Source organism: Electrophorus electricus, chromosome 13 (genome assembly GCF_041902795.1).
Source record: "Electrophorus electricus isolate QZ-2024a chromosome 13, ASM4190279v1, whole genome shotgun sequence".
Classification (NCBI taxonomy): Eukaryota; Metazoa; Chordata; class Actinopteri; order Gymnotiformes; family Gymnotidae; genus Electrophorus; species Electrophorus electricus.
The window spans coordinates 16,336,862-16,364,806 of record NC_137509.1 but is presented as its reverse complement, the minus strand read 5'-3'; the positions used below and the strand labels follow the sequence as shown (position 1 = coordinate 16,364,806).

General features: G+C 41.6%; 2 protein-coding genes across 6 annotated transcripts in view; both read left to right on the top strand.

Annotated features, from left to right (window-relative positions):
• The window catches only part of smchd1 (structural maintenance of chromosomes flexible hinge domain containing 1), a 31,916-nt gene extending 16,055 nt beyond the window's left edge, over nt 1-15,861 (top strand). For 2 of the 5 annotated variants that reach the window (XM_081695308.1, XM_027013099.3), the window contains exons 24-49: nt 319-455; nt 1,512-1,646; nt 1,999-2,232; nt 2,314-2,459; nt 2,575-2,660; nt 3,012-3,130; nt 3,302-3,463; nt 3,758-3,886; nt 3,971-4,050; nt 4,205-4,362; nt 4,480-4,595; nt 4,675-4,733; nt 5,266-5,353; nt 5,948-6,079; nt 6,557-6,712; nt 6,838-6,964; nt 7,051-7,170; nt 7,371-7,456; nt 8,179-8,301; nt 8,502-8,683; nt 12,407-12,516; nt 13,267-13,337; nt 13,694-13,868; nt 14,061-14,219; nt 14,432-14,542; nt 15,463-15,861. In XM_081695308.1, coding sequence (XP_081551434.1) covers nt 319-455; nt 1,512-1,646; nt 1,999-2,232; nt 2,314-2,459; nt 2,575-2,660; nt 3,012-3,130; nt 3,302-3,463; nt 3,758-3,886; nt 3,971-4,050; nt 4,205-4,362; nt 4,480-4,595; nt 4,675-4,733; nt 5,266-5,353; nt 5,948-6,079; nt 6,557-6,712; nt 6,838-6,964; nt 7,051-7,170; nt 7,371-7,456; nt 8,179-8,301; nt 8,502-8,683; nt 12,407-12,516; nt 13,267-13,337; nt 13,694-13,868; nt 14,061-14,219; nt 14,432-14,542; nt 15,463-15,485 — 3,224 coding nt within the window. In that variant the 3' untranslated portion in view covers nt 15,486-15,861. Of the gene's footprint in view, nt 1-318; nt 456-1,511; nt 1,647-1,998; nt 2,233-2,313; nt 2,460-2,574; nt 2,661-3,011; nt 3,131-3,301; nt 3,464-3,757; nt 3,887-3,970; nt 4,051-4,204; nt 4,363-4,479; nt 4,596-4,674; nt 4,734-5,265; nt 5,354-5,947; nt 6,080-6,556; nt 6,713-6,837; nt 6,965-7,050; nt 7,171-7,370; nt 7,457-8,178; nt 8,302-8,501; nt 8,684-12,406; nt 12,517-13,266; nt 13,338-13,693; nt 13,869-14,060; nt 14,220-14,431; nt 14,543-15,462 lie in introns of those variants that run through there. The other 3 variants (XM_081695309.1, XM_081695310.1, XM_081695311.1) reach the window with 3 other exon arrangements.
• A 903-nt stretch (nt 15,862-16,764) lies between these two features.
• emilin2b (elastin microfibril interfacer 2b) lies at nt 16,765-27,701 on the top strand. Its single transcript, XM_027013159.3, has 8 exons — nt 16,765-17,005; nt 17,343-17,468; nt 19,161-19,351; nt 19,579-21,069; nt 25,296-25,472; nt 25,811-25,858; nt 25,994-26,128; nt 26,273-27,701. The coding sequence occupies exons 1-8, from the start codon at nt 16,863-16,865 to the stop codon at nt 26,587-26,589; spliced, it is 2,628 nt and encodes an 875-aa protein (XP_026868960.2). The 5' UTR covers nt 16,765-16,862; the 3' UTR covers nt 26,590-27,701.
• Nucleotides 27,702-27,945: the final 244 nt, after the last annotated feature.

Here is a 27,945-nt window from a genome sequence, read left to right as displayed (position 1 = left end):
AAATAGTCATATTGAAGTTTTAACTCATTTATAAATTTATAAAATGCTGCATATGTTTGATAGTCATTGTTAAATTCACAGTTAAATGGTAATTCTGTATCAGTTTTTAAAATACTTTTACAGTAAGAACTGGTTCTGATCAGTTCTGTAGTATATTCATCACAGTCCTTTTGTGTCATTCCTTCATACATACAGTTGTTTTAGGAAAGGCAATATATTTGAGTAGTGAAAAATGTTTGGATGATTACGGTTTAAGCAGAAGTACAAAAATTCATGTTGGCACTTTTGCTACTGGGGTAACTTCATTTTATACCCTAGGCCCTCCACATCTGCTGGTGGTGTCTCCTGAATGTGAGGTTTCCATAGAGAACGGCACACCCGTGGGCTTCCAAGTAGAAGTTCAGGACGAGTTCCAGAACATTACAACACATTCCAAACTTATTGTGCGCTGCCAGGTAACGCAATCACCTTCGCCATTGCCAGCGCCCACTAAAGCGTTCAGTCTTTGGCAGACACTTAAGACTTTCATGAATATGTACGCACACACTACAATGCTATGTGAAAATGTATCATTTTTTAAAAATATATTAATAATACTATTTCAGTTACCTTGTAACATCCAGGTCAGGAAACAAGTCTCATGTAATTGTTGATTGTGTGGTAATGCAGACTAGTTGTGAAAAGGTTTGTGAATTCTTTCAAATGATCTGGATTTCTACATGAATTGCTCATGGAGTGTCCTCCATTCTTGATACATTTTTTTATACTTTATCAAGGAACCAGTGAGTTCTAAGCTGTACGTGGAAGTTAATCAGCAAAATAACAGGGCGTCCAGCTAAGACTCGGAAGAAGTTGTCACTCAAACAAAAGTAAATGAACAGCAGAGTGGCCCTAAAACAGAATCGATTCAGAATGAATTCTAATTAAAATCTTTTTGTCTGCACACTATTAACAAAAACAGCCCCATAAGAAACATTCATTTGTAATGAAGTGAAGCAGTTCATCACAAGCGGCCTTCCTTAGTGCAAGTGTCACCTGACCTCATTCCTTGTGAAATGCTGAGTCTAAAATGGTGTCTTCTAAAAACAGGCCCATCCAGCAAGGCATCCTAAAAATATTGGTGAATTGAAACAGTTTTGTATGGAGGAATGAACTAAAAAACCATCTCACTGCTGCACAGGACTGGCGAGCAACTACTGCTGTTTTGTTCAGCTCATTTCCAATAAAACACTTTCTCTGACAGTCAAACTAATTTGTTCAAAATAAAGACATAACATGTGCATGTTGATTGTAAATTTGTTTATACATTTGAGCCATTCATGCCAAATCCAGATCATTTTAAAGGGTTTTCCCACTTTTTGGGCATCGCCTGTGTAATGTCACATAGACAGCAAAACGAAAAGAAAGGGAAATGGTGGTGTTAGACTGTAGCTTTTTTCCTGTACAGCTCCAGTAACTCCTGATTCTGTGGCTGTGTGAGCATGTCCCTGATTTAGTGTGTGTTTGTGTAGTTACTAGGAGCCCCTGATTTGACAGTGGATGCTGTCGACTGCAGTAATACTGGCTCTGGCCTGCTGCTCACTAAACCAATCCAGCTGAAGAAGGTCGGCACAGAGCACATCCTCACGGCCAAGTTTGGCATTCCTGTAAGATATGTTGCTGTTCCACTCCATAAGCGCCATTGCATCTCCAAGACCTTGCATGTCTACTGCAGTTTTAAATGTTCTCATAAATTTACATGTTTGGAATTTGCTTTACAATTACCTTGTTATTTATGTTTTATTCTTGAGTACACACTCTGGCTACATGCATGTATATGTCTAAATATTAATAGTATAGTGATAAGTAGTTTGTGTATTTAATAAACATAGTGTTTAAGTTTGGAATTAGTATTTGCACACCATGTTTAATTCTTCATTCATCATATTCATGTTTCTCATAGTTATTGCATAGTTATTGTGTTCCTGTGTTCATATCACCGTGTACTTTTATGCGCAGAACCAGAAGGCTGTCTCCTGTGTGGAGCGTACCCTGCGTGTCTTGCCGAGCACACGCGTCTTTCAGGTGGAGGTGTACAGGCAGGAGGAAGATTCCAATGATGTCATGGTGCTTCAGAACATGGAGCGCATTGACTGGACAGCAGGAGACACTCTGGGGAGTCTGCGCTTCAGGCTGTATGATGAGGGCGGAAGGCTGGTGCCTTTAACCCCAAAACTAGCAAATAACATAAAGGTAAATGCCTGCACGTCTCTCCATTTTGATTCTGAGAATCACACACAGGATAAAGTGTGTGTCTGTCTGTGTGATATTTAGGTGAACTGGACGGCTGAGGTTAGAGTAGCAGAACTGGTGAATGGACTGCTGCCCAGCGTGTCTGTCACCACTACAGCACAGAGTGAACATTTCTACCAGGTGGCATTTCGAGATCAGCACACAGTGGAAACATCCTTCTTTATAGTGTAAGGCCCATGATGCCCATGTCCATGCTCAAATCACTCCCTGTAGTTTTGCACTCCTCTTACTCTGACACTTGGGTCATTTAATGGAATCACCTTTTTTTGTCTGTTTGTCTAGTTCACGTCCAGATGAGCCAGAGCGTTTGAGAATAATTCTCAGTGAAACAACTGTCAGACTGGGAGAAATTCTTGCAGGAAATATTTGTAAGTTGTGATATTTGTAGTCCAAACTACTCATCCAAGTGTTTAGGCATAAATTGTCATTTTTTGGCTGTATCGTTTTCGCCTTCAAATGAACTTCATGCAGTTCCAGTTGTACGTTTTAAAGCAGCACTGAAAATCACTTAATTGTTTAATATGTAGTTAATTACCTTGAAGGTAGCTCAAAGGACTTTAACTAGTGTCCGCCAGACACCCAGTAGGTGACATGATGATTATTTATTTTTGATTTATCAATTTATTTATTTTTGCTGTAAATTCTTTATTCCTCTGTTTGACAAACTACTTTTAATTCTTTTAAAAGCTATAAAGACTGTGTGTGTGTGTGTGTTATAGATGTTGAGGTGGTTGATCAGTATGGCAATAAGACAGATACTTTGAGTGCTGATAGCTTGAAAGAAATCAGTGTGACTGCAAATAACCTGGACACATCGACCTTGAAAGTTGAATGGCAGGTAAATGGAGACACAACCTAATACACAACCTATCTGATCCATCTTATAACATGTATGTTGATCTTAGTGTGTGTGTGTGTGTGTGTGTGTGTGTGTGTGTGTGTGTGTGTGTGTGTGTGTGTGTGTGTGTGTGTGTGTGTGTGTGTGTGTGGTTTTCTCGTGCACATATAGAACAGTTCAGGGAGTGTGTTGGTGCATGGCGTGCGCTTTTCAGCAGGTTCCCCTGGTCCAAGGGAGTTGTGCTTCAAGTACCAGGAATTTGAGGAGTTTGCCAGAGTGAAGGTCATGCCTGGAGCACCGGTGAAAATTATACTGCTGGATGCCCCAGAAATGGTGAAGGACACTTGTGCCATTTTCATTAACCTTCCCCCAACATGTTTATCTTGGTCTGTGTCATACACAAAACTAGTAATCATTTTACTTAAAAAGGAAAAAATAATTGTTTACACCCATACATTTCTAAACAGTTGTGTTTCATTTTTGAGTGAATAGTTAAATATCTCAGAAAAAAAGTATGGGTCATAATAAATTCACATGTTGTCCTGCTTGTAGTAATGTTTGTCCCACTGGCGAAGATACCTGTGTATTTACGTGTGTGTGTGTGTGTGTGTGTGTGTGTGTGTGTAGCCCATCCATGTGTTTAACGGCCGAGGCCTGAACACGCCGTTCCTGCTCCAGCTGTGTGATGAGTGGGAAAACCCTGTTCCAGACCAGCGAGTGGTCATAGCCATAAAAACTCGATCACCACAGCTCAAGGTATCAGCTAAACCAAGGGGATACTTTTCAGTTTTAAATGCAGTTTCATTTGTATTCTCTGAATATGTGTGTGTGTGTGTGTAGGTTAAATCTTCAGTGATGTCCCAGCCTGTGGATACAGAGGGAAGGGCCTGCTTTAAGCTAGAGACAGTGACTGCAGGAAGGTGTGTAAAGCCAGTAATGAACACTACCTCTGAGATTCGTAACATTCCCTGGTTGATTACAAATGGTGACAATTACACTTCAGAATTGTTCAGTGGCGTCTGCTTACCCCCTCGCCGTCTCCGACCCTGTGTTTGTGTCTTTGTCTGTCTGTAGAGGAGAGCATGAGGTGGAATTCCGTGGGTCCTTCAGTAGAAATAGCATTCCTGGTCCCATCGTAAAGTTGAACGTGATGGCCGATCCCAACAACCCCGTCAATCTTAATGTTGAATATGATACCGAAGCCATGTTAATGGCAGGAGATGTTTTCCCAGGTGTGTGTGATGTGCAGGCACTGTTTTTTCTCACCATGTGAAGCCATTGTTGTATTCAACACTTCAAATAAGGCAGCATCCAAGTTGACGTGTGTGTGTGTGCGCGCATGCACGCAGTGTTTAAAGTGACGGTGGTGTCCGAGGAGGGTGGGCCTGTAAGGAGCATCAGTCCAGCTGACCTCTCCATGCTGCTATGGCAGGGCTCAGCCTCGGGGTCACGCCCTCCGCCTGAGGTGAGTAGGAGCCTCAGGAACTGCACCACGAGCTGCGTTTTAAATATGCTTTACATTTCTCTTGCTTTGATGATTTCAGGCAACAACTCTTACGTGCAGTAAACCCATGGGCAAACAGGATGACCACTTTTATTTTAGGTATGAAGTTCCACAATGCTACACGTAGATGAATAAATGTGTGTGTGTGTGTGTGTGTGTGTGTGTGTGTGTGTGTGTGTGTGTGTGTGTGTGTGTGTGTGTGTGTGTGTGTGTGTGTGTGTGTGTGTGTGTGTGTTTCATGGATATCATGGCCATGACCTTGACTAATTCAGGACTTGCCTAAATTTTTAATAATGCAATGAAAATGCACAAGAATTCTTTTATATATTTATTAGATGTTCTGAATTGTCATGTTTGAGATAGAGGTCCTTCATCGTGTGTGTGTGTGTAAAATATTAGTTATTCATTTTAAACATTTAAATATCAATATAATATAGATTTTAGTTCATTTTTTCATGTTGGTGTACTCTTAATTATTGTTGCTGCTGTTTGTAGACTCTTGGGTGGTATTTTATGTACTCTCCATGATTTGTTAAAACATGTTTGTTTTGATCATGCTTTTACAGCACATTAAGATGACAAAGAGATGAAAATGTGAATAAAGCCCCTGAAATCTTGTTTCTGTTGCCAGAGATAAGGAGATTCCAGAGCGAGTGGGAAAATACATGGTGCAGTTTGTTCTTGTTGTAGGAAAGAGCAGGTGCCTCTGGAGCAGTCAGGTGAGAGACATGGACACACAGGCCATTCAGTGTATATCAGATATCTCTTAAAATGCTTGCAGGTTTTAGAGATCATAATCATACACAGCAGCTTATGTCCAAAATAAATAAACCATGTTGGCTTTGTAGTCAACAATACCAGAATGCGACAACCTGATTTTCAGCCATGTCCAAAAGTATAAATTCAGAACACAAAGGAAATTGAACTGGCTGTGTGTAGGATTGCAGAGAGCAAAGGATGACCATGTGTTCATTCCCAGCGCCCAGTGTAAACACTCATTACACTGGACAGCAAAATCCAAGTACCTCTGCCTCGCTCAAACCTTTCCCTTCCCATCACATACTAGTCCAATATGTGTTCTGTCTATGCAGTTAAACTTTTGGTGTTCTATATATTTCTTTTAGATGGTCACATACTGCTACGCTACAGTATCGTTTTCGTTGCACTTTCAGAGTTTGTTCTGCTCCTTGATACTAACAGAACCCACTCAGGCTATGCTGTGCACTTGTGTAAATGTGAGACGATTGTGACATGAGCTGTGCCTGTTTGACGGATGTTTCCTGCCCCCAAACCCCGCCTCCCTCCGATGTCAGATCGCTCTAAATGTGGTTCCCAATAAGCCAGTGAAGCTCGTCCCAGATACCGTCCCTCCAACCCCCGTGGTGTCAAACAGCAGCACGCAAGCCAATCGCACCCTTCTGGAGAAGCTATGCCTGAACATTATGGTGGGTTGCATTTGTGTGTTTTATCTGCAAAGCTCCATACAAGACAACCATAACATTCTATACAGGTCTGTACAGTGACATTATGTTTGAGTCTAGGACTCCATGTTTTCATGATGCTACAGTACAGATGTTTTGGGATTTTACCAGGACAGTTCATAAAACCTCTTTAAACTGACACAAATGCATTGCTTTGATTTATCCCTGCACAGTTTGATTTGCTGTTTTATTTACAATGTACTGAAAAAAACGTGTTAAAGGAATATATGCCAACTGGAGTGGCTGGCAGTGCAGAAGCACTTCCTTTCTCTCACTCTCATTCACTTGCCTCAGGGTGTGTGTGTGTGTGTGTGTGTGTGTGTGTGTGTGTGTGTGTGTGTGTGTGTGTGTGTGTGTGTGTGTGTGTGTGTGTGTGTGTGTGTGTGTGTGTGTGTGTGTGTGTGTGTGTGTGTGTGTGTGTTTGTTTGTTTTTCTCCACAGGACAAATACAATAACCCAGCTGGTTTGAGGTTCAGTGGCCAGGTGGTTGTGAAAGTGCTAAGTGTGGAGGGAGAAGACACAAAGGACCTCCCAAGGTTTCAGAACAAGACCAAGACCCTAACATACAGCCTCACCAATGGACAGAGTACGATCACTGTGAGTCTGTGCATGCATACACGTGTTGCCTATCTGCTAATCATCCCAAATTCTGTATTTATGTTTGCATCTCGTATATAAAGTGCAGGAATCGAGGGTGTGTTTTTGTCTTTGCACGTGTGTAGAACCTGGCCCTAATGGAGAACAGTCCAGGTGAAGACGGAGCCGAGTACCAGCTGCAGTTCTGCCCAGTCATTCAGGGACCAGCCCCATACCTTGCTCCTTTCACCTTGCTCTTTAGATTCTACAACGGTCAGTATGGGGTGACACACAGCCCCGGTTAAGATGAACTGTCACCTCCCGGAATGCCAGTCGGATTTAGTGTATTTGTGTTTTAGATGCTGAGAGTCAGAAGGTTGTGGCTGCTATGAGTAAGAAGAGAGACCAGCTGTCTCGATCCATTGAGATGTACAAAGACATTCTGGAGACCAACAAACAGCTCATTTCAGAACTCAAGAGTAGGCAATATAGCAAAGTGTGTGTGTGTGTGTGTGTGTGTGTGTGTGTGTGTGTGTGTGTGTGTGTGTGTGTGTGTGTGTCCATCCGTGTGTGCGCACGTCTGTCTGTGCATCTGTGTACTCGCTCACGTGTGCGCATGCATGTCTGTGTGTGGATGCATTAATAAAGTATTGTTTAGAACCCTTTTGTTTCTTTTTAGGTCAAGTGAATGACTCAACTGGAAGAGCATCTCAGCTCAAATCAGAACTCAGTAAAATCGGATTAGATGTTTCCAAGTTATCTGATGTGAGTATACATGATTTCTTTATAATATAGTTTTTACATTTTTGTTTAACTGAGAAATTGCCATAAGACTAGGGAGACTAGGATTTCCCTGTCTGAGACTGCAGAGGTCAATCACTACTTTGTTCACTTGGTGTGAACAGGGACATTCTTTCTTTTACTTCAATTGGGAAATCGCAATTCTTCTCAGGGAAGAATTGACACAATTATGTCAATGTTGATGCATTTTAAGATGTTGTTGGTAGGCCCATCAGGTTCAGATCATAGGAGTTCTGTCTGCACAAGTAGACAGAACTGAGGTTGTACCTGCATCTGCTCTAACAGTTACAAGAAGTGTTATTTTTCATGCTGATGCAAAGGGTGAGGAAATTCATGTCATGATTCCATGCTCATGTCCTGCAAGAATGTAGTAGAGGACCAGTGGGCAGCAGTCAGTTTATTATGTGCAATAAACAACAGTTAATACATAGGGTAGGTGCTAACAACAGTGCCTCTTTGGAGAAGGCCAAAAGCCCCCAAACTGTCTTTTCTTGGCAGGTAAACAAGGCTCTTTCTTAGACTTTTTTTTTTTTTTTTTTTAAACCATTATTCAAAACGTGTGTCTGTATTAAGGAATGCTGGAGATGCAAAGCCATTGTTTCCACTGTGTTTCCTAGCCCCTGTAATGACTTCAGGATCACCTTGAAGACGTCCTAAATGCAGTGTCTTCTTGTGTTTGTTCATAGAAGTCGGCAGTTGAGGATTTGATTGCTCAGAAGAAAGCAGAATTGGAGAGGATACAAAATCAGCCACGGCGAAAATGTACCATGCCTGATCCATTCAAAGGCAGCCCAGATGTCCTAGGAAAGGTGTGGTGGAGGAAACAGGAAAATCTCCATTTCTTTATTTGTAAATTGATGTGTTCTTCTCTGTGCCTTTTGGGTGCGATTTAAGACTTTCAGCAATGTACAGCCTGAAGGAAAACGGTTTTGATTACTTGAGGGACTGGGTGTTGAGGGACTGCAATGAAGAGCAGAAGTCCCTTTGACTTGTTTGTGTTTGGTTGTAGATAGCACACCTGGCTCAGGTTGAAGATGATGATGTAGCAAAGGTCATCTCCTGGCACCTCCTTGGGGACATGGACTGTGTGGTTACCGAGACAACAGCTGCAGCGCGGAAAATCTATGACGAAACACAAGGACGGCAGCAAGTCATGCCCTTGGAGACGGTTTTTTGGAGACCAAATAACAGGTGAAACCCAAAAGCTAAGCCTATTAGAAGTTAAATGTAATTATTTTAAAATGTTTATTTTTTAAAACACAACTGTCTATATCAGTCTAATGACTTTCTGTCACATCCCAAAGCCTGCAAAATCCACTAACTCACACCTGCAGTGAGAATGAAGTGTTGCTCCAGAAACGTATGGAAATGTGATTTTTTTTTTTCTCCCCTCTATCTACACACACACACACTGCATCCAGAAAGTATTCACAGCACTTCACTTTTTCCACATTTTATGTTACAGCCATACTCAAATGGATTGAATTTAATTTTTTTTCTACACACAATACCCCATAATAACAAAGTGAAAAAAGGTTTTTGGAATTGTTGAAAGTTTATTAAAAATACCACCCCCCAAAAAAAAAAAAAAAAAAAAAATTGTAAATAAGTATTCACAGCCTTTGCAGAATACTTTGTTGAAGCACCTTTGGCAGCAATTAAAGCCTCAAGTCTTTTTGAGTCTGATGCTACAAGCTTGGCACACCTATTTTTGGGCGGTTTCTCCCATTCTTCTTTGCAGAAACTCTCAAGTTCTATCAGGTTGAATGGGGAGCATAGGGGCACAGCCATTTGCGGATCTCTCCAGAGATGGTCAATCAGGTTCAAGTCTGGGCTCTGGCTGGGCCACTCAAGAGCATTTACAGAGTTGTCCTGAAGCCACTCCTTTGTTATCTTAGCTGTGTGCTTAGGGTCGTTGTCCTGTTGGAAGATGAACCTTCACCCCAGTCTGAGGTCCAGAGTGCTCTGGAGCAGGTTTTGTTCAAGGATGTTTCTGCACATTGCTGCATTCATCTTTCCCTCGACTTTGACTAGTCTCCCAGTTCCTGCTGTCAAAAAACAACCCCACAGCATGATGCTGCCACCACCATGCTTCACTGTAGGGATGGTATTGGCCAGGTGACGAGCGGTGCCTGGTTTCCTTCAGAAATGACGCTTGGCATTCAGGCCAAAGAGTTCAATCTTTGTTTCATGAGACCAGAGAATTTTGTTTCTCATGGTCTGAGAGTCCTTCAGGTGCCTCTTGGCAATCTCCAAGCGGGCCGTCTTGTGCCTTTTACTGAGGAGTGGCTTCCATCTGGCCACTCTACCATACAGGCCTGATTGGAGAAATAGTTGTCCATCTGGAAGGTTCTCCTCTCTCCATAGAGCAATGTTGAAGCTCTGTCAGAGTGACCCTTGGGTTCTTGGTCACCTCCCTGACTAAGGCCCTTCTACCCCGATCACTCAGATTGGCCGGGCGGCCAGCTCTAGGAAGAGTCCTGGTGGTTCCAAACTTCTTCCATTTACGGTTGATGGAGGCCACTGTGCTCATTGAGACCTTCAATGCTGCAGAAAATTTTCTTTAGCCTTCCCCCGATCTGTTCCTCGATACAATCCTGTCTCAGAGGTCTACAAACAATTCCTTGGACTTTGCCGCTTGGTTTGTGCTCTGACATGTACTGTCAACTATGGGACCTTATATAGACAGGTGTGTGCCTTTCCAAATCATGTCCAATCAACTGGATTTCCACAGGTGGACTCCAATCAAGTTGTCGAATTAACTGAAGGATGATTAGTGGAAACAGGATGCACCTGAGCTCAATTTTGAGTGTCATGGCAAAGGCTGTGAATACTTATGTACATGTGATTTATTTTTTTAAATAAATTTGCAAAAATTCCAAACAAACTTTTTTCACTTTGTCATTATGGGGTATTGTGTGTAGAATTTTGAGGGAAAAATTAATTTAATCCATTTTGGAATAAGGCTGTAACATAAAATGTGGAAAAAGTGAAGCACTCTGAATACTTTACAGATGCTCTGTGTGTGTGTGTGTGTGTGTGTGTGTGTGTGTGTGTGTGTGTGTGTGTGTGTGTGTGTGTGTGAGTGAGAATGAATGAATGAATGAATGAATGAATACACTGCCTGGCCAAAAAAAAGATCACACACTAATATTTCGTTGGACGGCCTTTAGATTTGATTATGGCACGCATTCGCTGTGGCATCATTTCCACAAGCTTATGCATTGTCACATTTATTTCTGTCCAGAGTTGCATTAATTTCTCCCCAAGATCTTGTATTGTTGATGGGCGATTTGGACTACTGCGCAGTCTTCTCCAACACATCCCAAAGATTTTCAATGGGGTTCAGGTCTGGACTCTGGTGGCCAATCCATGTGTGAAAATGATGTCTCATACTCTCTGAACCACTCTTTCACAATTTGAGCCCGATGAAACCTGGCATTGTCATCTTGGAAAATGCCCATGCCATCAGGGAAGAAAAAATCAATCGATTGAACAACCTGGTCGTTCAGTATATTCAGGTAGTCCGCTGACCTCATTCTTTGGGCACATAACGTGACCTACACCTGACCAACTGCAGCAACCCCAGATCATAGCATTGCCTCCACAGGCTTGTACAGTAGGCACTAGGCATGATGGATGCATCACTTCAGCCACCTGTCTTCTTACCCTGATGCGCCAATCACGCTGGAACAGGGTAAATCTGGACTCATCAAACTACATGACCTTCTTCCATTGCTCCAGAGTCCAATCTTTATGCTCCCTAGCAAAGTGGTTTTCTTAAGGCTATACACAGCTGTTTAGTCCCAATCCCCAATTGTTGTCCTGCACCAGGAGGAACCCTGGCCACACTGCACCAGTAAAAGGTCTGACATTTGGCTTTGAAGATTTCATCCTTGTACCTAACAGCAGTCAGGGTACCATTGGCTACCACGTGGAGGTTTGTGAGACCCTCAAAGTGTGACCCTCTCAGACCATTTCTGGCCTACCACCAAACCAGTTATGCTGGATGATGTAGGTGGCATAATGTTCATCACAGAATCTCCAGACTCTTTCATATGTCATTTGTGCTCTGGGTCAACCTGCTCTCATCTGTGAAGACCGCAGGGTGCCAGGCACGTGTTTAGTTCTGGTGTTCTGGTAATCAATCTGCCTGGTGCTGGGCTGTGAGTACTGGTCCCACTAGATAACATTGGCCCTGCAAACCAGAAACATGCACGCCAGCTCTGGCAGTGCTCCTCCTGTTCCTCCTGACACATTGGAGCAGATACATGCCCAGATGCACTGTTCAGCTCTCCTCGTGTAATACCAGTGTCCTGGTATCTCCTCCATGCTCTTGCGCCTGGGATGGGAGACCCAGCAAATCACAGCACGTATGGCTATACCATCCTGGAGGAGCTGAAGTACCTGTACAACCTGAATGTATTAGTGACATACATTAGTAGTAGTAAAAATGACACCAGCAAAACACAAAACTACAGCACTGTAGAGACGAATCAATAAGGAGAGAGTAATTCTGTGGCCACTGTGTTTTTGAAGGTTGTCTTGTTGTCTCTCCAGTGCACCTGTTGTCCACTTTCATTTGCACCAAAGCAAGTCTGATTGATTCAGTTACGTATGCTTCCCAACAGGACAGTGATCCCCCTTTTTTTGTGTGAGAGTCTTGGTGGGTTGGTTGGTTGGTGGGTTGGTTGGTTGGTTGGTTGGTCACTTTATTAATCCCAGAGGAAATTCACTGGTTATAGCAGTAGCAGAGGTAGGCAGAAAGAAGGAAAGGAAGAAACGCACACATTCATAGTTCTCATTTGCTCTTAAATGTTTCAGAACGACTCTGTCCAGTTTTTAGCCTGTGCCTCAGTGCTTGTTTCTGTTGGTTTTCCACGAGCACCTGGCTGTGTTTTGTGCTCCCTGCAGGCCGCTGCCCCACATCAGGAACGAAGGGAATCTCTTCCACCCTGTAGGGAACCCTGTGTTCGTTAGAGATCTTCTCATTTTTCCCGAGCATGCAGAAAGCTGCAACATGGGTAAGTTCTTGGAGCATGCACGCATGCACACAAACACACACACCCACACCCACTTCCTCAGCCTTTATGACAGACAGATTTAAGTGGGAGCCGAGTCACCATTTCCTGTCGGTGGTTATGAGGTTGGGGATGTGACTCAGTGAGACTGGACACTTCAGCACCCCTACCTTCTCACTGTCGTCAGCCATGCTGAACAGCACTCGCTCTCTCCGCTGGCCAGTATAGCGTTATCTTTCCTCGCTGTTGTGCAGTCAACGTGTTAGACTCACTTCCTCTTTTTGATTGTTTCCAGATGACACCCCCAGCTGAATACTCTGCAGTGGGGGAGGGTGAGAGATGCTGTAGCATTTGTGTCATTGAGATTGGAGAGGAACAGAGTGCGCGCTGTCCTCTCCCCAGCCGAGTTCGCTGAGTTGGGTTTCAGTAGTTCCAGATGCTCATATGGCCACTATTGGCAGGCTCGCCTAGCTGTGCTTTTGTGTGTGTGTCTGTGTCTGTGGAAGGTTACTTTCAGCACTCATTGTCAGAGTGGCTGTAGACTACTCTGCTGATTTTTTTTTATTTTTTTGCCCTTCTGTCAGAAAGAATAAATAGCCCATATCAGAATGAGTTAACTAAGGGCCATGTGTTTTCAGCCTACACGTTCTGGCACCATGGGTCACTTGGCTTTCCAAAGGGGGGGGGGGGGGGGTGCGTGAACGAGAGAGAGAAAGAGACTGTAGTAACCATGCATGTCTCATTTTTGGACAGTCTTCGCAAGTCTTCTTGGAGACACCATATTAGTGGATGATTTGGACTCAGCCAATCATTACCGCAAGGGGGTAAGTGCGTGCAGCAAGACAAATTTCATTACCATTCCTAATTTCACCGGTTATACTTTTGGACAGCACGTGTTCATTTTATTAAGCACATGATGTAGAAGGGTAGAAAGAAATGTCATAACAGAAACTTTCATACTCGCAAACACTTATTTTTGTTAATGTAATCACATTCCAAGAGCAAAAACAAATCAGACTAGTTCTTGCCAAAATCAACAATAAATACAACACATGTAAAAGCTAAATGTTACTGAATTTGCATGTGCAAAGGTGTGTTCCTAAATTTAGAATGATTTGTCTGCAGTTTTATACGTATTTCTGAGCAGCAGGCATACTTTGTGTGCATGTGTGTTTGACAGGTGGTCCAGAGTAAGGTGCAGTGCCCTACCCTGCTGACACGGCATGGGGAGCGTATCCGTAGCAACGGGAAGTTTGGAGGCCTGCAGAACAAGGCCCCTTCGATAGAGAAGCTGAGAGGGCAGGTGTTTGGAGCACCACTGCCTAAAGAGTACCAAACCACATGCAAGCAAATAAGTAATGCAAGCTGCTCAAATATTTGTCCTTCATGCAGTAGCTCTCTCTCTCGTTTCTATATATCTTAGGACTCTTGTGCATACTATTATGATGACAGTAATTGTTGAGGTGCGTGCAGTGTACATCTTTAATGTCTTTTACCCTGTGTGTGTGTGTGTGTGTGTGTGTGTGTGTGTGTGTGTGTGTGTGTAGAATTGCTGCAGCAGCTTTCTGTAGCAATACAGAAAACATGGGAGAGGCAGAAAGATTATGACAGCCACATGCAGTACATGAAGAGCCCTGAAATGAAAGAGAAACAGCAGGAGCTCCGGCAGCAAGAGGTGGAGCTCAGAGACATTGAGCAAAAACTCAGTGAGTGGGTTAGGGTGTCACTTTATTTTTTTTGTTTGTTTGTTTATATTTTTGTGACTCCTTTGGGATTGTGGGCTGTGTGTGAGATGAAAGTCTGTGCATTAAGTGTATTGCACATGCTTTCTTTAGAAACCAACTGCAGATCGGAGTAATTAAGGCACTTGTGTGGGTGTGTTTAAGGCCCTCATACGTTTTTGTTTGTTTGTTTACAGCCAGCACCCCTGTGCGTTCCTTCCCTGCTTCAGCTGCAAAGCCCAGCAATGTAGACGCAGCTGATTCCCCACCAGCAAAGAGAGCTCGCCGCAAAACCCGCCGAGCCCTCGGTAAGAGTCCCACCTCTTGAGCTGTTGAATAAGCAATTGGTTTCCTCAGGTGCAGGGTCCAAGCAATGTTGACCCCCATTTTCAACAAATTTTGTTTTTGATTTGAAGTTGACTCATTTTGAAAAGAACAAAGGAAGAAATAAAAATCAGTATCGGGTATCAGGAAGTGACTGCATACTGCAGACTGACGGCCCTTTTTTTCTAGGACTTTTAAACACTATTTTATATATATTTGGTATATCTTCTGGTAAAGAACCCGTTGAAATGCACGGATAACTGAGTAGCTATTTCAGTTCTAGATTAATCAAGATGGGGAAGCTCTTCTTCCTTTTACCCAGAATCCTACACTAAATCAGGTTCAGGTTTCAGGTTTGGTTTATTTGTCACATACATAGTCATACACAGTGTAACTCGCAGTGAAATGGTTGAGTGCTCTGTCCAAACTGAGGAAAAAGAAAAACAGGGGTGCATAGACAAATATATATATATATATATATATATATATATATATATATATAATACAAAAATATTTTAGCAATGTATGTACAATATATGTATATTATGTTTATATACACAATGTACAGAACGTACAGTCCCATCTTGTAAGGTTCACTGTAACTGTGCTGTAACAACCATGCTGCAACAAGCTCACAGCATGGAATTCCTCTGAAAGGACCGTGAGTCCACAGGCCATTCTGTCCCTCAGTGCTGGGGTTTTAGAAACACCACAGTCACGGCTAAAGGTACAGAGGGTTAGTAGAGCATGCACCATATTCTCTCCTTGGTGGGAAAGTGATTTCGTAGGCCTGTCTGCAGGAAAAGGTGTACCAAACTTGCATTTTCCAAGATTGTTTGGGACAACTTCGCAAAACTCTAATCCCTCGTTAACTTGAAATATTTTCACTTTGCTCTTTTTACAGATCCGTGGATGGGATCACCCTGAGACCAGCCAGCAAAGTCATCTCAGTCCAGTATTTATTTTTAACTGCTGCAAAAACTCCAGAGGGATGTTCTTTCTGTAACCAGGGCTTAACCTTCTGTCAAATACTGTGAGAATCTCTGTTTAATACTTAAGTTCACAAATTCTAGATCTTTTTAAACCTTTGATGATATGAAGTGCTTTTTATATGTTATTTTTACTACCATTTTTTTTTACCTTAATTAGTTTCTGGTTGATTTCAACAGAAAAGGCAGCTCAGTTTATAGACCATGTAAAAAAACACATTCTGTATTATTCTGTATGTTTCTGTTCTTAAAAAAGGAAGAAAAAGAAATGTGTATCTGTTTACATCAGTTAACAAGATTCTCTTTGACTTTTCTGTGCGCTTGTGTATACTTTCTTTGCCAGCATGTTATATACACCCCACCCCCAAAAAAGAAAAGAAAAACACCAGCAACTCTGTAATCGTTAATAATATATTAATGAATCGTTAACAATCCATTCAGGAGTCAGTCTGGAAATGGCTCTTTTCCATTTTGACGACTAAATAGCTTCCTTTTTTATAGTTTTCTTAATTCGTGAAACATTTATAGCTAATTATAGTTACAAATATTATAACATTTATAATTATGCACTGGTGAATAATGCATGCTGCTCTACACGTTTGTAAAGACAAAATGGAAGGTTTCCGATGTTAATCTTGTCTGGTATGGATCGAAACGAGGAGAAAAGAAGAGGGGAGGGGCGGAGGTTTTTAGTAGTTACCAAGAGCCCTTGTGGCCGTGACGGGTTATAACGCGCCAGGACACGGTGCACTTCTTATTCTACCGGCCTATGCTTGTTCCACCGCGATGGTCAAGAGCTTGCGCGTTATTCGTTTTGCACTTCTTAACCTGCTGACTTGGCGTGTTAATTTTGTTTTTGTTTGTTTTTGTTTTTCATTTTTTACAAACTATAAAAAAGTAAAAAATGGCTGAATTCGTTTGCAGATAAATGTCATAAACGTTCGTTGTGTAGTTTCTGTAGTAAGTGACATCGTGCCGTTTCGTCCCAAATAGCCTAGTACAGATTTTCTCGGTTTAAAAGGTTTGAGTATACCTTTTATCTTCCAAATGTACAATTTAAGATGTTATTGCACGTCCGTCTACCTTTATGGGAAGACCTCAAAGCAGCTCTAACGAGTTTGGAAACCAGAGAGCATATGAGACATGCTCAGAAGCAGAGGTAGTAAAGCGCGTGTGCGCGCTCTCGGGCGGGGGCGGGGCGCACGGGCGGGGGTACATCTCACACTTGGGGCGTCTGCCTTCGAAACTTCAAGCAAACCTGTGTAGGTTTTTGTGCTATTTCCATATACTACGCCTTGTAGTTTTGTCTTTAAACATGAAGTCTACATGTGCAGGCTGTATACTTCCATCAACGGTGATTCTTTTGATAGTTTTTCCATTAATTTATGGAACCCCGTCGAGATACAGTTTATTCCAAGGCTCCCCGTACTCCAGCTCGATTGCACAGCAAAGGAACAAGTGAGTGTACTACTTTAAAATGGGTCTACACGAATTTAGGTTCTGCTATTTGTAAAGAATGGATAGCGCAGAAAATGTTTTATGTAACTGTTTTATGCCAGCTTTACTTAAGAGTTAACTGTTAAAACACTGCCGATTACTACAGCAATTCATCTAATACCATTTAAACGTGTCCGATAATGTGCATGTACGTCATATGTAATGGATGTATATATCTTGACGTAATAACAGTTCAATTTATTCTGGAGTGGAGAGAAGACTCCCTGAGTCCCTGCTAGTCTAGGTGTACTACTAATCAGATTAATTTATTGTATATTGCGGAATTGCACTCACACAGAAATTGGTGTGCCTTCGTCGTGCACAAGAACGTGACTTGTGTTGTGCTGGGGGGGACGGAGAGCGTCGTGGAACCCGAGATCGCGCCTTGCCCAATGCATCAGCCTGACTGCGCGCAGCGTGTAATGTAAGTTTCTCCAGATAATATATGAAGGGCGGAGGCGCGCTGGGTTTTATTGGTCAGCAGGGCACCAGTACGATTGCCTCGTGGCACAGCGAGGTCCGAGATGCAATCTAGTTAAAAGAAGCTTTGTCAGAGACATTTTGTGGAGATTTTATATCTGGTGCCGAGGTTTATTTCTGTTAGAGAAGACGCAGTTAATTAGCAATCATGCCTCTGAAAACTGCCCCCCCCCCCCCCCCCCCAATACTCTCAGTCGGATAACATTTGAATGATTAACATCTCTCTCTCTCTCTCTCTCTCTCTCGGTCATTTGTCTCGGTCACGCGCACATACATGAGAAGAACTTTTGACATCATGGATCTATGTGACCATATATCTCAAATTTCATAACTGACATTGTGGGAAATGTGCAGAGATAAACTGAATACCACAACCTATCAAACATTGATCACACTTTGATAGAAAGACTGTTAATGTCAGGCTCTAAGCTATTTTATGACTTTAACAATGGTGAGGAGAGATTCTGGTGATGCATAAGTATTGTGGAGGCACACCATATTAGAGTCAAGAACCTTGGCTAAGAACTAACAGTGTTACAGATGCATCAGCTAAGGTAATAGCAAAATTAGACAATTGAATTTTTTTAATGCATTTATACCTGAAATCTTTTTTTTTTTATCACATTGAATTATGTATATGTTAAATAATTGTCAGTGTGATATTAACTAGTGAACATTACTTGATTATCCAAAATAATAGCACCAGTGATGGGTTAGAGTGATCACTGATGTCAAAAAGGTTTATTTTATGTTTTTATTTCTTGTTCATTTTTGTGGGTGGAGTCCTTGGTCAGGAACTAAGTGGTAAAGGGTTCCTTGATGAAATATTAGGAAGCACTGATGTAAGGCATTTGTTAATGACCTAATGTCTATGAATTTCAGTGGTTCACTGTTGGCACAGAGGGCTCATATGCCCTTTGTGCATATGGATGAGAGTGAGTTTACAAGTGAGCTCATGGTCAGTGTCTCTCTCTCTCTCTCTCTCTCTCTCTCTCTCTCTCTCTCTCTCTCTCTCTCTCTCTCTCTCTCTCTCTCTCTCTCTCTCTCTCTCTCTCACACACACACATTAGTCATTTAACCCTCTTGCTTTCCGAGTTGCACTCCAGATGTGCGTCACAGTTGGATTAAATCATAATGAATTATGCACCATGTAATAATGCCATACTTTATTTTTCCTTGAACGATTAAGTTTGTGACTAGTGTGAGAAATGGAGCATGACAGAGGGGGTCATCCACACCAGATTAGTTACATGGTAGAATCCTCTGTGGACTGGTTTAAAGCTGACACTTTGCTCTGCATTGCATGGGCAGCACATCTTCAGCTTGTAATTATACACCATAGGCTAGTCAGTGTTGGAATATGGTCATTTATAGACGACTTGGACACCATAGTATGTTAAACATCCAGTACTGAATCACATACATATTTATAATGTGTACTGTTGCTTCATCAGTACATCACATTTTCACTTGCTGTTATGACAGATGTGGACTGTCCTTTACTAAAAGTGTCTTCCCTGGGATAGCAACATAGGGTTGTTTGTTTGTCCATGGTGATACTCTCATTAATCTGTACAATTAATAATTGTTAGTTAATTGATGCTATGTGACAATTATGTCATATCTGTGAATTCAGATACCGTACTCATATGAGACCCATGTACAAGGTGGGCCACAAGCAGGTGACTGAACTGGAGTGGAGATGTTGCCCAGGTTTCCATGGTCATGACTGCATGGAGCTTAAGGATCCTGGATTGGTTCCTCATGTTCTCCAAGAACCACGCCCAGATCCACCACCCATTCATGGGCAGCAACCGAATTTCCTTGGTATGACTTCTGATGAACTGTAGAGCCTTGTAAGAACTTTTCAGTGGCAACTAGAAGGTAACAAATAAAGGGCATTAGCAGAGCCAAGAACTCTTGGTACTACCTTTTGTCTTTACATTTTTATTTAGCATTCTTGGTTTTTGAATGAACACTGCCTAAACAGGAAAAATGGTGATTTGTTAGCTGTGTGTATAGTGTTTATATGGTAACTTTGTATTCTCCAATAGGACCAGAAGTGTTCTCTGGTTCACATCCTTGGACACAGCCTGGCCAAAATGGACAAACCCGGCAGACTGAGGGTGGCTATTCTGGGAAAGCTGGAGGCCACAATGATGGTTCTAGAGTCACAGAGCTAGAGGAGGAAGTGCAGCGACTCTCCCAAGCGGTCCTTGACTTGCAGGCTGCTAACAATAATCTGCGGCTTGACCTGGAAGAGGACACGAGCAAGATTATTCTAAACTTCCTGGGTAATCTACGACAGCCGCAGGGCGCCCTGGCTGGAGGAACTGAAAGTATCCTGCTGCCCTTGGACCTTCCAATTACTTCAGTGACAGATGAGATCCAGGAGCAGGTCCAGGAGCTTTCCAACACCATCAGCACCAACACCAACACAATCCATCACCTTGAGACAAAGCTGCAGCACCTTGAAGGCCAGGTGAATCGGCTAAACGAAGTATCTGCAGTTTCTCATCCATCCCCTCCCTCGGCTCCTGACTGCCCTTGCCAAGCTTACATTGATGAACAATTTCAAGCCATCCGCACCGAGATGCTGGAAGGAATGGACATTAAGATGGCTGATTTGAAGAATGCTTGTGACTACAAAATGCTCTCGGTTAAAGAGCAGTGTGAAGAGCAGGAGGCCTCCTACTTCAGTCTCACTGAGCTCCTGGAGTCCAAAGAAGCTCGTCTCCACCAGGAGATCGGAGACTTGCAGCGCCTTATCTCAGCAGGCATTCCGAATGGGTCAGATGTCCTGGACCTTCAACTGGACATCCAGAACATGAAGAATGCACATCAGAGCCTGGCTAGTGAATTGAATGAGACGATCACTCAGCAGGAGGCCCAAGAGGAGGAGTTCGAGGCGAAGTTTAGCCTGGTGGAGAGGAGGGTGGCGGTGCAGTTCCTCCAACTAGAAGAAATGCTGAGGAAGGAATTGGAAGAAGGCAAAGAATCACAAAACAAAGCACTGGAGAGTCAGATTAGTGCAACTCTGCAAAGTGTAGAAGGCCCACAATCACAAACAACAGATCACACAAACAGCCAATACATGGCAGAGATTGAGAAACACACTGGAAGCCTGAAGAGTGAGGTGGGCTCTCTCGCGAAACAGGTTAAAAATATGGAGAACTCAGTCAGAGGGCTTAATCAGATGGTCAACTGTCAAAATCACACTGATGAGCTCTCTAACAGATTAGACAAATTGGAGGAGGATTGTGGGAGGAGCCAAGAAGTGGTCATCAGGCTGGAAGGCGTGTTGTCTGGGGTTGACGGACGGTTGACCAGAATCGAAAGCCTGTGTGGGAGGCTGGAGCCAATGTCGGACAGCCTTCTGCGGATTAAAGATGGACTCAACAAACATGTTCATGGACTTTGGAACTGCATCCGGCAGCTCAACAGCACTGTCCTCGCGCACTCCACAGACATCAATGCTTTGAGAACAAATACACACACCACAGTGTGCAAGCAGAACAGAACCACCAGTACACCTCAGTACACAGGTAAACACGACACTATGTTAATAGGATTATTAAACAACATTTGATAGCATCTGTAATGTTGCTTCCTTGTTGACTGGGTCATAATGCTAACATTTTTTCTGTAAGTGTACTTTCTTGGACACATCTTTGGTCATGAGGTATTGATAGGGTAGGATCTCAGTAGCCATTTAAAACAGGTTATATGGAAATATCAAGAGTCTGTGGCTAATGGCTAAATCTTCTCTACCAGTAATCGTGTTTCCTTCAACAGCACTTTCAGTAGCAAGTGTGTCAGTGTCAAAAGTAGCACTGATGATGAACAAGATTTTTTTTAATGTAAATGCTGAGGGTCTAGTGACTAAATAGTTCTGTAGTCATTTTTTTAAAATAATTTACATTAGTGAAATATTGAAGATGTCAAATGCAGTCTAGTCTTGTGAGACTGGGTTGCAGCTGTGCTCCATTCTACTGCTGAAATTAAGGGTTAGATTGTTTAAGGAACTCACCAGTAAGCGTTAGTGTTTGGAGAAGAATTTCCTATGAGCGAGGGTTGCATATGTTATTTATTTATTTATTTATTTATTTATTTATTTATTTATTTATTGCAGTGTAAGGTAGGTAGTTCTTTTTCTGGGTACCCTAATTGGACACACATGTCTGTTCTAAAAAGACAGGCCCCAGAGTTGAGCAACTCTTGGCTTTTCTGTGTGTGCGTGTGTGTGTGTGAGCGCGCATCTGCTGCTCATTTGACCTGTGTGTGTATGAGCACAGTAAAGATTATAAGCCCAGACCCCCAAGTGGGTAATTCCTTTAAAAACAAGGACTAATGCACCCACCAATGTTTGAAACCTGAGAGCTCTTTTTAATGTTTTAGGCACATTTAGAAACAATTACTTTAAACCGTTGGTTCCCCTCACTATTTTCATTTAAACCAAGTTTACAGATTGTGTACAATATATCAGATGAATATAATTCATTTCAGATGCTCCAAAAACACAACAGGCCTATTGTATTCCATACCACTGTATGTCTCTTTTTTTTTTTTTTTTTTTTTTTTTTTTTTTTTAACAAAGCCACTGTAACCCAGCCATTTCTATGGCCCTGCAAATGACTGACTCTCACTTTTACCCTTCAGCTCCCTGTGTGAATTAGAGCGTGGCAGCATGTCTTCAGCTCTGTAACAAATATACACTTTGGGGCCCCTTTTGCTGCTGCATTTCCTACACTGCATCTCGTGCATGTGTGCTAATGAGAGCAAGATCCAGCAGTCAGTTCCTTGATCTTTTGTATGGTTTGTGTGCATGGTGAGTGTGTTGGCTTCATGGTGCACTCTGACCTTTGAACTGTGGCTGTGAACCACCTTCTCCTGTCTGACTTGTCCTTTTCAACCAGCTGCATAGATGTGTATTTATAGACTTTTTATCAGGACATGGTGGGGTGACCTGACTGGCAGACTCCATTTTGGAAAGAACGGTCACTGGTTTATCAGCCATGTCCTGATACGAGACATTCAGAGAGCATTTCAGCTTGGAGTGCCTCTCAATTGCCTCTTGTGTAGATTTTCAGTCATTATCTTCCTCTTTTTTATCTTTCTTCTTCTTCTCTTTCTTCTCCTTCTCCTCCCAAACTGATCCATCTGTATTTTCCTTCACACAAGCAGCCTGATGATTGCTGACATTCAAGTAGGTGGTGCACAGTGCAGTCATTTCTCAACGTAACAACGCTAAATGACCCGCAAAGTGCTAATAGAGAGCTAATAGAGACTCTTAAAATTCTTCAGTTCAAGGAAGAAATGGAGTATGTGTATGTCCAATTCTACCTGCTTCATACTGTCTCAAGCCCACCTGTGGAAGGCTGCTGTTCCACTGAGATGTGTATGTTTTTCAGGCTCTGCCAGAAGTCAGTAAAAGTCGTTGAAAGAGGTGTCAGGAAAGGCCCATATCATGTTTCATGTTTTTTTTTGTTGTTGTTGTTTATTTTGTTTTTTAGCATTTTGCTGGTAAACTCAGAGTTTGTTCTTGACATGTATAAATGCAATTTCATCTAGCACAAATACAGATATTACACAAGATTGAATTAAGACAAAGACTACTAGCAAAATATGCTATAGTCCATATTTTTGTTGATTTTTGAACTGAATAGTAGCAGTCCGTGAGGAAAATTTCTGATGAGTCTGAGGTGTGAATAAAGACTAATCAAGAAGATTTTGTTACCCAATCAGATAGTCACGTATTTTCCAACAACTTGAGAAACACAACTGGTAAGACAGACATCCATACAGTTAACACAGTTCCAGCAAATGCTCCAAGTCCACAGCCATTTGAACCAGCGTTAATCATGAACGTAATAGATGTAATGAAACCAACTGAAACTAACTGATCATTGACCTAATTTGTCCACAACATGACTCTGTGTAGCTAACATTATTGTAGCCAAATGCAACTGCATATGGTTATTTTTTTCCATCTTTTTTATAAGCCTTGAATGGCATACTAGAATTTGCATCTTGATACTAATTGGTCAATCTCTTACTAAGGAGGCTGTATGCTTCTCTGGTAGGTATGCATTCCATTATAGAGTTGCCATGGTTATTTGTTAATCTCTGCTTGTTTTTGTGCAATCTAAACATTTGTGCAAAAAATTGTGCAATCTAAACATTTTCTAAAAGTTATGGATTGATTTAAAACATAATTATATGGCATTTGTTTATTTAGAGCAAAAAGTTTGAGGAGGTTTTGTCTCTTGCCTTCTCTGACAAATTGCCATGGGAACTAAATGGCTTTATGGTTTTACAGCCATGCCTGTTATTAAGCCACCTTGTAACTTGGACAAGGAAATGTATTGTCCTCAAAAAGCACCCTAATGTAGCTTTACTGCTTGAAAACATCCATTGACCCCATAATGATCAAAGCATGGTCAAGAAAAAGGTCATATTTACTTGACTACTTCAACATGATACATGTATGGACATGTGGATGTAAGTCTGGCCAGCTGGCAGCCAGATACCTGTTGAAAGACGTCATGTGTCAAGCACAGGGATACTATGTGGAGTACATCAATTAAATCACCCGCTTACCTTCTTGCTGAGGGTCAGCTCACTGTCCTAAGAACAGAGGTGGATAAGAAACAGTTACGCAGTGTGGTTGCAATCGTTTAAAGTGATGAGCTGTAAATAATCATCAGTTTGCCTCATTACTTCATCACTTACTGCATCCACGTTTATCGTCGTAAGAGGTGCATGAAATCCAAACTAGCCCTAATATGTACACAGAAATGTTTCATTATTACTAACTGAGTTAAAAGGCTTTGAAAAATATAACTACCGGGAGTAGCAGCCAGAGAACACCCAGGATTAAGGTGCATGCATGCGTGCGTGTGTATGTGTTAGATCATCATAATGGGGTATCATTGATGTTTTTATTTCCCCTCAGAATGCTGGTTATTCTCTTGTGAATAAGAGAACACATGTTGTTTACCTTTTTGTCCTTAAATAAATATATAGATATACATATTTATAAATGTTTATATATATTTATCCAGTATAAATGTCATTACCAATATTAAGAGTTCACATGAGTTCATATTCATATTATTAAATATTATTATAGCATATTGTAAACATTGAGTGACTCTGAGTGGTAGAGCATGATTAGATGTTTGGTTACGTGTAAAGCAGTTGTCATAAACACTTGTGCCCAGTGTAAGTAAACAAACACACATGTTTTTTACTGAGGGGAAAAGTAACCACAAGCTTAGGATATTTCCCAATAATGAAAGGCATTTTCTTCATAGTGTTTTATGGTTTTACTATATCCATACAATTTTTTTTAAATGCAGTTTTTTTGTTAGCTTTGTAAATCACTTTATACTTTCTGACCCTATGTTTTGAATGATCAGGATAAACAGTTGAATAGAGATTCTCACGGAGTTCTTCATAGAAAGCTGCTTCATCAAGTAGAATGGTGTGTAATTTGCCAAAATGTTAGAGCTGCCTTGTAATCTTCAACTTTCCCACACTCACTACTGAACGACTGCCCACACTTTCCATTTGTAGTTCCTTTGGGGTGTGCTGCTCTCAGTTAATGAGCCATCCTGAAAGTTTTTAGTTCTACATTTGTCTGAAGAAACAGACTGAGGTCTATAAAACCATGTTTTGTCTGTCCTTTTAACTGTCAGTACTGTCATTACTATGACAGTAATGTTATTACTTGTTCTGCTCGCTCCTAATTCCCCCCCCCCCCCCACAGGTGTTCATGGTGGTATGGAAGAGTCCAGTGTTCCCATGGAGACAAGCTCTGCCCTTCCACCTTCTCCTGTCTTGGAGTCTGGGGAGGCGGGACCACCCGGAACCAAGATCTCCTCCCGCCCTCCTCAGGGAGCCAATGGCAGCATGACACCTGTTAAAGGATATGCTGCCGCACCAGGTGAGTGGGCCGTTCCTTCTAGCTCTGCCTGTCAAGTCAAGTCAAATTTATTTATATAGCACTTTTTTTTACAACAGCTGTTGTCGCAAAGCAGCTTTACAGATGTTTGGGTCCAAGCCCCCAGTGAGCAAGGGCAACAGTTGCAAGGAAAAACTCCCTAAAGCATATGGGGGGGGCTTCTTCCTTTTGCCTGTCTCCATTCTGAATTTCCGGAGCCATATGGCTATGTCAGATTTAATTGTGATGTATGTTCAAGAGTTATAAAATAGGTGTTTGTCATAACTTGTTAGTAATTATGACAGTATTTTTGAGCTATGTGTTTCCCCTGTGCCCTGCAGGCTATCCGCCTTCATCTCCAGTCTCCATCATCCCTCACATTCTCTCAGGTACATTGTAACTGTTCTTATGATTTTAATAAATTGTAGATATAACTTTAAAATCAGTAATTCAAAATATACACATGTACTTCACATACACATATTGCAAAGCATGTATGAAATGTGTGTGCGCGTGTGTTTCAGGTGGTACGAGTACGAGTGCTCCCGTGTCATTTTCATCTGGTCTGACTCTCTTATCATCTTACTCTGGAGAGGTTGGCATCATCCGCTTCAACAAAGTGCTGCTTAATGATGGCAGACACTACGACCCAAATACAGGTTCACACTTCTGCACGAGCACTTCACCGATTTAGCAAAAATATATTATTAATGGATTACTGGATTATTAGTTGATTTATAAATTATGTGCATAAAAATGACAAATAGGAGGCACACATAAACATGTCCATGTCTGTCCTGTAGGTGTATTTACTGCGCCCATGGATGGGCGGTACCTGCTAAGCGTTGTGATAACAGCTCCAGAAGGAGACCGAGCACAAGCGGTTCTTTCAGTAGCCAATCGCAGCATCCAGAGGCTTGACACATCAGGATCAGGGGCCGTGGCCTCCACAGGTTGCCTCTGCGGTGGTTCCGCCTCCGCCAGCCTTGTGCTTGACCTTAGACAGGGCCAGAAGGCAGGTGTTGTACTGATGTCTGGAACGCTGGCAGTGTCTGTCTCCACTGAAGTCCTTTCCACATTTAGTGGTGTACTGCTTTACCCCTTACAAGCCAATAGATAACCCATCGTCAGCAGGCTAGACCAAGCAGGTTCAACCGTGGAATGTCATATGGATTCGTGGTGTCACGCCATCCTGGGACGTCGGGCAGAAATGGAACCACTCAAAGAAAAAAGGATCATGTTTTGAAGAGGCAAAATGCCTGTTTCTGCTATAAAAGTCATTTAAAACATAATTCCTTAATTTTAAAGCCCTATAAGATATATGACGTATGGTGAAAAGGGATGATGTCCAAATTCTGAACCAGGAAAGAAATTCTATATGATGTTTCAAGAAACATATTCCTATGAAGAGTATACCAAGAGACATTATTATAATTACAATTATGGGGTAATGTGGTCACAAAGTAACAAAGTCCAAAATTTTAAACAATTGTCTGATGTTTTGTAGGGCTGTAATTTAGTCATTTGTGAGAACAGAAGTATTAACATTTCCTCAGTTTGTTTCCGGAGAGCTAAATGTCTTCCCTCAAATGTTCGTTCTTAACAGCAGCACTAATAGTAAAGGGTCAGTTCTTGTCTGTCTCAACTACAAATTCTTTAAACTATTTAATGAAGGATCGAGGCTTCCATTATATCATTGTTTTGGAGATGCCAGTTTTTCATAGTGACAGTATCATAATTTTATTTATGTATGATGCATACACCATTATGCAGGGAGGTGTGATAGTTTCTTGTTTTTTATTGAAACAATAAAATGTAAACAGCCGCCTTATTAAAAATTTCATATATATATAAAAAAACACAAATGTGTGGGTGTAGTTGCTCATCTGTGTGGAAGCTATTTGTTTAACAAAACATATTACTAGATATTTTTAAGTACTGAAACTAAGTCCTGAAATGATTGTACAAAGCCTTATTACAGAAAAGAATCTACTGTAACAGAGGACTCTCTGTTCTAAGTGCACTCATTTTATGAGTAGCACACAGTGATCTATGGTACCATTATTATGAAGAATATGGGCCTATATCAGAAACATGAACTTTTAATAATGTCTTATTTAGTAAGTTGACAGTGTGATTGGCAATGTTCAAATGATGTAATGAATGAATGCCATTTTGTACTGCCAAACAGAAATAATAAATATGTTTTTTTTGTTTTTTGTTTAATCTCAACGGTGCTATTGTACCATTGATAGGAGATGGCACATTTCTATTACTCATGTCACAGCTAAAGAATGTTCAGTCTTTATAGATGTGTACTTGGAATAATGTAAATTAAATCCACATTCATTTTCCCACTTTTATTATGTTCTGTCAGCAGCACAGCAGCACTGCAATGTCTCCCTGAAAAGACATAAGCAAATCTGGTGCTTTTTGAAGCAAAATCTTACTTGAGATTAAACTATCCCAAAATTGT